The following is an 11,567-nucleotide window of genomic DNA, read 5'->3' on the forward strand; positions in this document are numbered from 1 at the left end:
AACTCCAGTGTAGACTTGGCCTTGTGTTTTAGGTTATAGTCCTGCTGAAAAGTGAATTCATCTCCCAGTGTCTGGTGGAAAGCATACAACCAGGTTAAGGATTTTCCCTGTGCTTTAGCTCCCGTCTTTATCCTGAAAAACTCCCCAGTCCTTAACAATTACAAACATAACCAGACCATGATGCACCACTATGCTTGAAAATATGGAGAGTGGTACTCAGTAATGTGTTGGATTTGCCCCAAAGACAGCACTTTGTATTCAGGACCAAAAGTTAATGCAGTATTACTGGAAACAGGATGCATCTTTTGGAGAGAAAAAAATATTCCTGTACAGGCTTCCTTTTCACGCCATCAACAATGTTGATCCGTCCCCAGTTCTTATCACAGCCAATAAACTGTTGAAAAGTCCCAGGTTGACCTTGTGGTGAAATCTTGAGCGGTTTCCTTCCTCTCCAGCAACTGAGTTAGGAAGGACGCCTGTATCTTTGTAGTGACTGGGTGTATTGATACACCATCCAAAGTGTAATTAAGAACATCACCATGCTCAGAGATATTCAAGGTCTTAGAATTGTATTTACCAATAGGTGCCCTTTGCAAAGCATTGGAAAACCTCCCTGGTCTTTCAGGTTGAATCTGATGGGAATTCCCTGTGCGACCTTAGAGGTAATTGTACAGAGATGAGGTAGTCATTCAAAAACCATGTTGTGCACTCAAAGTCCATGCCACTAGTCCATGTTTTTACTCCGGAACTTCCATAAGTGGTTGAATACTTGACTCAAGACATCACTTCTTTAAATTTGTAGAAAATCAATTCCACTTCAACATTTTAGGGTAGTGTGTAGGCCAGTGACAACAAAAAAAGTCAATTTAATCCATTTTAAATTCAGGCTGTAACAAAATGTGGGAAGGTACAGGGGTGTGAATACTTTCTGAAGGCATTGTATGTCAACCATCTGCAGTGGCAGGTGTTCTCTACAACCCCCACAAGTGTCACAGGACTTGCCTAAAGGTAACCCATTCAAATTAATTAAAGTATGGAGGTAGTTTAACAAAAGGTATTAATCTCCCAAAACATATTTTCTCCACTTAAACCATTTCAAACCTAGTTTCTTTTTCTATTATGCGTGGGAATACTTGGAAACATTTTAGATTAAAATCACTTGGGAGCAGATTCTGGTCTTTTTACAGTCTTCTGGCCAACAATGAAAACGGTCTAAGACTGTCTAAGCCATTTATGTGTTACTCAATGTGTTTCTATGAGCTGTAATAGTAAGGGGCAATTTCAAAACTTTAAATATTTTTGATACCTAGAAGCATCCTAAAATTAAAATAGCTAAATGGTCCATGGTATGATCATAAAACAATTCCATGTTAGTGTAGTAGTCAGTCCGACTTTCAGCTTAATATTGCTATAACGTAAAATAGTGTTTGCATACACACACACACACACACACACTCCACAGGATTTCTCAAGAAACAGTTTATTTCATGGTAAAACATGACCTTCCAGACAGTAACATTGTAACTTAGATACAACTATGAAAGCAAGCTCGGAATGTAACGGAATCTGAATGATCCTCAGCATGACTCATGCGGTTTGTGCATGATAACCGTAGGACAGGAATGTCTCAGTGTAAATAATAATACTATGTTAGTACCTTTGTTGATCACTATTCTAGAGCAGTTAGTGGACCTCCAACATGTAGACACACATGGCTACATGTTACTCAGGGCCATAATGGTGTGTGGCGTGTCAAATGTGTCAGGCAGCGTTGTATGACAGCCACTCCAGGTATTCAGTGGTGGAAGAGTCTCAGGTTGGTGTGCACCAGGGTGATGTCCTGCTCATTACAGGCATTGATCACCACCTCGTCAGCTGTGGACCCAGCCGGGGCAGCAATGTACTCCACACCACTCTACAGAGACAGACACCTCAGAATAATCAGTCCATGTGGGCGTCAAACAGAAAAGACCTTGGAAGACACTAGAAGGCAAGAGACCAACTAAAGAACCAAAAGCAGAAAGTCGGCCATCTTAGACTAGTGAAAAGTAATAATTCAGCAGTGTTTACCAGTTTGGCACGGTCCACGTTGTCTCTGAAGGGGAAGAAGGCGTCAGAGCTGAGGGCTACAGCCTGTAGAGAGCTCAGCCAGTTCTTCTTCTCAGTCTCATCCAGAGGCTCTGGGACCTCCTCATACATGGCCTTCCATACTGCCAGGTCTGGACCCTGAACACAGAGGAGTTAGAGAGCAGGACAGACTCATCTGGAATTTGATTTTTTAAACAGACAGACACCTACAGTAGGAACCTACACAAAACATACAGCAGAACTGTACATCCGACAACCATTTCAGATGCGTAGAGTGCATGTCCCTAATTGACCTCTGACCCCCTCACCTCTCCGATGGTGCCGCTGACGTACTGATCGATGGCATTGGCCATCTCCGCCCGCTTCACTCCACTCCTGAACCTCATGCCCAACACCCGCGGGTGGTGCCTCAGCCACCAGTTATCAGCCTTGTCCCCTGCCAGCCGCGTGCAGTGGATACGAGACTGCTGACCCGCACCGATCCCAATCACCTGGCACACAGGGAGAGGAGACGGATCGTGACCCAGAAAAGCCACAGTACATAGTGTTGAATGTTTCAAAATTCCTTCTGAAAAAGGTAAACAAGGATGTAGGCGACAACAAGGGGAAACTCAGTGCCCAAACACTATTTCAACAGGAACCTCCCATGTCTCCTCCCTCTCCAGGTTGGTTACCTGTCCATCCTTGGCATAGCAAACAGAGTTGGACTGGGTGTACTTCACTGTGATGCTGGCCACGATCAGGTCACGCAGCGCCTCCACCGACAGCTTAAACAGGAGACCGACAAGAGGACAAAAAGGTCAGAACAGGTCATCAGTGAGAATCTCACACACACTATCAAGACACGCACAAACCACAAAGACTCACCGCGCCCTTGGAGACGACGTTGCTGAAGAGATCCTTGTCAATGACAGCTCCATTCCTCTTCTGTTTGAGGTGGAGGCCAAAGAGAACTCTGACCTCTGGCTCATCTGGCTCATAGGCTGGGTCCATCTGACAGATTTAGACATGCAGCACACCCAACCGGAGAGAAGATGCAAATGAACTTCAAACTTGTTTTTTCTAGGAAAGGCTGCAGCATAGGATGATCACCTGCTTTTCCATGTCCAACCATACCTGGAGAACACAGTAGTTTCCATTCTTCTTCTTGGACAGAATCCTGAGGGCCTCCTCTTCGTAACCAGGGGCGATGATGCCATCAGAGACCTGAGAATGATAGACAGGGGTTGGAAATGCACGAAACACACAGGACAGACACACGACACCTGGGAAGCCCTACCTCTCTGGATATGATCTTGGCAGTGGGGACGTCACACACGTCAGACAGAGCGATGAAGTCGCCAAAGGAGGACATCCTGTCTGACCCTCTAGCCCGGGCGTAGGCTGTAGCCAGTGGGGTCAGGTTCTTCAGCATGTCATTCACCATACACACCTTGGCCTCCTCATCACTCAGAGGAACACCCACCGCAGCCCCTAGAGAGGGAGAGGACAGCCTAGGTCAATATTACTGGGATTCCTTGCAATCTTGTTGGCATATGCATTGGAAGCTCTGCGTGTCTGACCTGCAGGGCTGACGTGTTTGAAGGAGGTGGCAGAGGGCATGCCCAGGGCACTCTTCAGCTCTCGGACCAGCTGCCAGGCGTTCAGGGCATCACAAAGGTTAATGAACCCAGGAGAACCATTTACCACTGACAGAGGCAGAAATGGAATGGAGAGAAGGGAGGGTCAATACAGTTAGTCTACCCAGACAGAACAAGGTCCCCCTGGATGGTTTCAGTTGAACATATGACACCAATTAAAATTAGGGTTGACAATGTTTCCCTATTGTAATTTCTGAGACTGCTGGCTACACAATGAGGGGGGGTGGGGTGTGAAGCCTACCTGTGAGGGGGAGGGTGGGGCGCAGGGTGTAGAGCTGGGCGGGGGCTTGGTGGGGGTTCATGCCGTAGCGCAGGGGCAGCTGGGATACCCCACGGCTGTACTGGCCCCGGAAGTAGTCTGCGATGGCCTCATCATACTGAGCCGTGTGAGTAAAGGCCTGGGAGAGAGAATGAGGACAACTAGATAGCATAGACACCAGGATCATGTTCATTAGGCAACATATGGAAGAAAAGGGACTGAAACAGGAAGGGAAAACCTTGATGTCCAATAGGAAATGCACATCTTTTTAGCACTGCAAAATGTTTTTCTAAGGTGTGCCCTAATGAACATAGCCAAGGGTAAACACCTGAACCAGACAGCGTTGTAACCTATTCCATGATCAAAGCCAACATGGGCTTCTATAGTTTTATATTGAGGCAGCTTTAATACAAACTATCACTATAAGATTTGTAATGCCTTCACAAGGGACACCATGTGCTAAATGTATCCATTCTACTATCCATGTAGTCTCAAGACTCAATGTCAAATGCACAAGTACAGTGAACTGATTTTTTGCAAGCTAACCAACAATGCAGTAATCAATAACAATGTAATATTAAAACAACAAGGTAGAACAAAAACAATCAAGTAAGCAAACTATATAAAGGGGCAGTTCCAGTAGCATATTTACAATGTCCAGGGATACTAGATCAATAGAATACTGTGGGCTGACCTGAACAACATGGCCCCAAGGACAAGAGAGGGCAACATGGGAGGTAGTGGACTCTGAACTTTACCTCGCATTAACCAACAAAATCAATTAAACAAAAACCCAATGATCTGATTGCAATTGTGCTTTTTGACTATACAGACTCCATGGTATCTGGTCTGCAATTGTACAAATTGATCCTTTTAACAGAGGATCAATAATCTGTCAAATACACAGTATGAGGCCTTCCCCAGTTGTCCCGAGATGTCCGATTTGCTACTACTGAAGAATCTCTTAAGACTTCAGTTGTGTCTATGTACAGTTTGGTTCCTGATAGCATTATTTCTATATCACTCAACATCCTCTGTTCACAGTTGAGGTTGACAGACATGTCTCAACAGGAAGGCAGAAGGAGAGCACAAGGAAGTTAAACTAGATCTCACCATTCTCAACTAGATCTCACCATTCTCAACTAGATCTCACCATTCTCAACTAGATCTCACCATTCTCAACTAGATCTCACCATTCTCAACTTGTCCAGAAAGTAGATTGATATAGACGAGACAAAGAACCATGTAAAAAAAGTCCACGTTCAACCCGTGCTTTCAAGTTGCCCTAGTTACCTTCAGGGCCAGAGTCTTGCGGGTGTCCAGGGTCGTGTCTTTACCATCGGAACCCTCCATCTCCACGGCGACCAGCTGGTAGTCGGCAGGATCGCACACAATGGTTACGCGGGCATGGTTCTTGGCCGCTGCACGGAGCAGGGTTACCCCACCTGAGGACACAGCCAGGGTCAAACAGGGTAATCACCATGGCAACCTAGGGCATTTCAGGTTGTAGAACAGACTTCAGAAAGTAAAATGTAGAGCTGGCCTTAAAAGGTGCAATATGAATCAATCGCGCCACCATTTCCTGGTTGCTAAAATTCTATTAGTTCGCCTAAATTCAGTTCGTGTGCCAAAACAAGCAAGTATATGGTAGAGAATCATTGTACCATCTAAACTGCAGTAAATTATTTTCCATAACTCCAAATATTGTATTTTCAGCTGGTGTACAAAACTGAAAGTAAAAGCAGCAAAAACTAAAATTCACAGAAAGCATAGAAATAGTGCAGAGAACAGATCTACCACTTCTTATACTTGCTTTCAATGAGAATGACAGATCTAACTCACAATTCTGTGAATTTGGTCAGGTCGGGAAAAAATAAAACAAACATTCCACTCACCAATATCAATCTGTTCCACTGCATCTTCCACGGTCACATTAGTGTTGGAGATAGTCTTCACAAACGGGTAAAGGTTACACACCACCACCCTGGTCAAAGACCGGCAAAGGAAAGCAATACAAGTCAAGAAATGCAATGCATTTCACTATGTTTTTCTAACCATCTAGGCAATTTGAAATAATGAGTAGCGTGGCTGTTCAATCCCTAACATTGCGTGTGCCCTAGATGACTCAATGAAAAGGGTGAAGTTTTGACTTTTGTAAATGGGAACATGTGTCAATTAAGCAGGTTACATTTTGCAGCCTTGAACCCAAGTTGTTAAACATACGTGCCCATAGGCGCCAAAAAGAATTCATGGTTTATTTCAGAAGCTGTATGCATTGCACACTTTCTCCTCAAAGCCAATCACATTCCATGAATGTCAAATTGGCAGCTTAAACAGCCAATCAGACTCCCAGGGCTAAAAAAAAATGTAAAGTGTGTAACATGATCAGATGTGTGCAGATGCAGCATTTGAGTCAGCCGGTTATTAGATTAGCAACGCATACTTCGAAGTTTCCCCACTTTACAACCTTACTGCCCTGCATTAGGACCAAATCTAATACAGTCTTGTGCCCGATCACATGCATGGTGTTTTAGGTCTGCTCATTCACAAAAAGGCTGTTTTTCAAAGACCCCCAAAAACCATATTAAAGCAGTAGTGGCTCTAGAAAAAAAAGTATAGAAAAGTTGACTGAGATGGACAAGTCCTACTCTTAACTATTGAGGAAAACAGATCTGAGCTTAGATCAATGTCTAGAAACAAATTAAACCCACTTCCCTGTCTCTTACCTAACCAGACTGTAGCCCAGTTTCTCCATGTCAGCCTTGTCCGAAGGGGTGTGCCGGGCCAGGATGCCCCCGTGTACAGCAGGATGCAGGGTCTTCACCCTCCCACCAAGCATCTCTGGATGGCCAGTCAGCTCAGACACATCCCTGGAACAAAAGGGAGATGGATGTTAGGTGATTCAGTGGCACACATTCTCAATTGCATTTAAAGGATGGGAATGCCGCTCATCTGAAAGGTGGTCAATGACTGCAGAATACTAGACAGACCTACTCTTTGAAGTTCCAAACAGTAAGGTGACTTAAAGGAATACATTGTTATCAGCATAACATTGAATCGTGTGAGCATTAGCGCAAGAGAACGTTGGTGGCTGAAAACTATCAACAAGGATAGACGAGGCATTGGAAATGTATGCAAACGGTTACACCTACCGAACAGCCAGTCCTGCATCGCGCAGGGTTTTGGCGGTGCCACCTGATGCGACGAGTGACAGTCCCACGTTCACCAGCCTTTTGGCAAAGTCCAGAAGTCCAGACTTGTCGGACACACTCAACAGTGCTGTGTGTAGAATTAAGAGACACAACGGTGACAAAGTTATAGAGATTGATTGAATGGCACCACTGTGAAACGAAGCTTGCTTTTCAAATATCGGTAAATATGTTGACTCCACTGAGACGTCATCGATAGGTTATTGCTCCTTTGCAGCCACCCGTTGCTAACTAAAATGGAAGCATGTTTTTCGTGGCATGCTAGTTGTAGCTAGCCTACCTAGCACGACGCAAGAAACAATTGAATTGGATATTGACCACGCAGCATAAACACTCTACGCTCAAACTTATGCTTCAACATAGACTACTCAGTCTCTAAACTACATTAGCTAAAGCTAGCTAAAATATAGATTTTTTTTTATTTAAAAAGAAGAAAGTTTACCCAGTTCTGAGCAGGCCATGGTTTGGGGTAACGTTCTCTGTCTGGGAATGGGAGACTAGAAGCATGTGTATAGTTGTTTCAATTTATGGCATGATGGGAACTTTGTGATTTGACAGGACCGCCCCTTTGACCGGTTTTGACTAAACGGGATACAGCTTTTGTCAGATGTGACTTTTCGTTGCAGTCTAGGAGAATTTACGCAGCAGTCTAGGAGAATTTACGCAACAGGTTAGGAAAATTAACGTGCAGGTTAGAATTAGATTACGGTTAGAAAATATAGTTAGGGTTTGCTAGCCATGACCCATTTGTACCCCTCAAACAACCTCTTCGTTGCCATCTGCGCAGTAAAATTCTAATTCGCTGACTTCTAATCCTGAGTCCCAGTAAAAAACAAGTTTTGTAATTTTTATATATATATATATATATATATATATATATTTATATATATATATATATTTAAACATCAGATAACGGTTTGAGGTGCAAAAAAACATGTTACAAAGGAAAAAATGTGAACACATATATTGTTTTTTTGACTGTATCTGGACTGTAGTGGCCATTAAAACTCGGTTGACAGGAAATATATAAAAAGTTAACATTACAGTAAACATAACAGATTACAAGTAATTAACCAGCTTTTATTTAGCTCTTATTTCATGTATTTATTACACTGCTCTGAAAACTCACCAAACTAAAAATTGACCTATAAGAAACAATTTGAATATCAAACTATCAAAAATTATCATTACACAATTACACCATAACATGTGCTAATTGGGATGGTGGCTATTTTGATTATCAAGGTGACACCCCCCACACATGATATCATTGAAAAGCCCAGAATGTCCTCTCATATGTACTTTGTGACCTAACCCAGTGGCATGTAATGGCATTAGAGATACAGACCAAAAACACATGTCCATTTGAGACAAAAATGAATTGCTGAGGATATTACTATGGATCGTATAAATGGATCCCACAACTGATCTTGACCACATGCCACCACCACACAATTAGGCCAGAGAGATTTAGGCTATTTGAAATGATAACAATGTGAGATTTTAGACTCTCGCTCTGCCACTGGAGGGTGAGTTTACACCACTATAGAAGGACCATATGGGCAAATAGTGGTGCTGTTGATCTGAGAGAACTAAACACACTAAAGTGAATGCCCAGTAGACATCCACCATTTTACTTTAATAAATCCATTATTTACAGATCAGTAGGGATGAAAGAAAGGAGAAAAGGTGAAGAAGCATTTGTGGACTACTACCATACACCAAGCCACTGGAGGGGTACTGACATACACCAAGCCACTGGAGGGGTACTGACATACACCAAGCCACTGGAGGGGTACTGATACACACCAAGCCACTGGAGGGGTACTGATACACACCAATCCACTGGAGGGGTACTGACATACACCAAGCCACTGGAGGGGTACTGACATACACCAAGCCACTGGAGGGGTACTGATACACACCAAGCCACTGGAGGGGTACTGACATACACCAAGCTACTGGAGGGGTACTGACATACACCAAGCCACTGGAGGGGTACTGATACACACCAAGCCACTGGAGGGGTACTGATACACACCAAGCCACTGGAGGGGTACTGACATACACCAAGCCACTGGAGGGGTATTGATACACACCAAGCCACTGGAGGGGTACTGACATACACCAAGCCACTGGAGGGGTACTGACATACACCAAGCCACTGGAGGGGTACTGACATACACCAAGCTACTGGAGGGGTACTGATACACACCAAGCCACTGGAGGGGTACTGACATACACCAAGCCACTGGAGGGGTATTGATACACACCAAGCCACTGGAGGGGTACTGACATACACCAAGCCACTGGAGGGGTACTGACATACACCAAGCCACTGGAGGGGTATTGATACACACCAAGCCACTGGAGGGGTATTGATACACACCAAGCCACTGGAGGGGTACTACCATACACCAAGCCACTGGAGGGGTACTACCATACACCAAGCCACTGGAGGGGTATTGATACACACCAAGCCACTGGAGGGGTACTGACATACACCAAGCCACTGGAGGGGTATTGATACACACCAAGCCACTGGAGGGGTACTGACATACACCAAGCCACTGGAGGGGTATTGATACACACCAAGCCACTGGAGGGGTATTGATACACACCAAGCCACTGGAGGGGTACTACCATACACCAAGCCACTGGAGGGGTACTGACATACACCAAGCCACTGGAGGGGTATTGATACACACCAAGCCACTGGAGGGGTACTACCATACACCAAGCCACTGGAGGGGTACTACCATACACCAAGCCACTGGAGGGGTACTGATACACACCAAGCCACTGGAGGGGTATTGATACACACCAAGCCACTGGAGGGGTACTGAATAATGGAGCCTTAGTAGGCCTATAGCATGGTTATGTTTTGAGATATTAATAGGATCCCAGCCTGTCTAAGCTGTTTGTTCTGTATATATACACGACTATGTTTTTTCCCTCTAAATTTGGTTTTTCAAAAGGTGGGCAGGTCCCCAGGTCTGTATCCATGACAGTGAGTCTCCTGTCTGTCTGTCTGTCTGTCTGTCTGTCTGTCTGTCTGTCTGTCTGTCTGTCTGTCTGTCTGTCTGTCTGTCTGTCTGTCTGTCTGTCTGTCTGGAGAATGACATTGGGACAAGCACAATTACCAAAGCTTTGTTGTGTCACGATCATTGCTTTTCTGAGCACCTGTAACATAGATTTCCTGCAACAATAAAAGCCTCTCATGATTACATTCCCCATTGTTCCGACGGAGGGCCAACCCTTTTCAATAAACTTTATTACCCAAAACTTGGCCTTTTTCATGCATTTGAACAGCGGTTAAATTCTGACAGATGTGAATTTACAGCCCCTGTCCCTCATTCCCTTACCTAGCTACCCATTAGCTTAAGTAACACGACAGGGCCAAGGGAAACCTAAACCAATATGGGTGATTACTTTAAAAGATCAGACAATCTGTTCATATTTCCGTAATGAGGCCGACATTTTGCTGATTGATTAAACTACAGGATGTAAATATTTTACAGGGTCTTGCCGCTTAAGTTATTGATCCTGATTTACCATCTGACAAAGTGAAAGAAAACTGCATTTATTTATTTAACTATGAAAATGGCCTTTCTGGTAACCATTTTCCCTATTGGAGGACTCGTGCGGGTTGCACTGATGTCTCGGCGAGTCGCTTGAGTGATTGTGACACTGTAATAGACAGGACAAAATGTTATACATATACATAAACACACACTCACACTCACACACATATACATTCACACACATACACACACTCACACACACATACACACACACACATACACACACACACACACACATACACACATACACACACATACATGGATGCACACACACACACAGACATGCATGTACACACACACACACACATACACACACACTTACACACACACACATACATACATACACACACAAACACACACACAATGAGGCGATTACATTATTGGTATAGAAAAAGCATACGGGCCGTCAGCAATTCTGTCAGACCAGGCTGTTGAGAAATCACTATTGACAGCGTTATCACCAGTGGATGGAATTTACACCAATCAATTTTTATCCGTATGACAGGTGAGTTCAGATTAAATTAGAATTGAGAAACTGAATCAATGATCTCTATATTTCGCTCAGCCTGCTTATCAATTTACTATGATTTTAGTTGTGTTTATCAGGCGGCCCTGTATCATAAAACAGGCCGAATGGCATTAGTCACACATCTAAATAAACTTTTATTGATTGATATGATTTTTCATCAGCCAAATTAAATGCTGCATTGAGGGAGACATAGTGGTTAGGTCTGAGACATAGTGGTTATGTCTCAGACATAGTGGTTAGGTATGAGACATAGTGGTT

The 11,567-nt window shown here is 44.0% G+C and overlaps 1 protein-coding gene across 1 annotated transcript; it reads right to left on the reverse strand.

Moving 5' to 3' along the window:
* Positions 1-1,460: 1,460 nt before the first annotated feature.
* On the reverse strand, positions 1,461-7,730 carry LOC139373716 (bifunctional purine biosynthesis protein ATIC-like). The gene is made up of 14 exons (XM_071114611.1): positions 7,639-7,730; positions 7,140-7,266; positions 6,714-6,857; positions 5,883-5,971; positions 5,281-5,432; positions 3,970-4,126; positions 3,651-3,776; positions 3,368-3,561; positions 3,205-3,294; positions 2,956-3,081; positions 2,763-2,855; positions 2,397-2,579; positions 2,071-2,226; positions 1,461-1,915 (listed from the first exon to the last, which is right to left on the reverse strand). Exons 1-14 carry the CDS (start codon positions 7,655-7,657, stop codon positions 1,796-1,798), a joined length of 1,776 nt encoding a protein of 591 aa, XP_070970712.1. The 5' UTR covers positions 7,658-7,730; the 3' UTR covers positions 1,461-1,795.
* Between the last annotated feature and the right edge of the window lie 3,837 nt (positions 7,731-11,567).

The sequence above is a fragment of the Oncorhynchus clarkii genome, chromosome 18, assembly GCF_045791955.1.
Source record: "Oncorhynchus clarkii lewisi isolate Uvic-CL-2024 chromosome 18, UVic_Ocla_1.0, whole genome shotgun sequence".
NCBI lineage: Eukaryota > Metazoa > Chordata > Actinopteri > Salmoniformes > Salmonidae > Oncorhynchus > Oncorhynchus clarkii.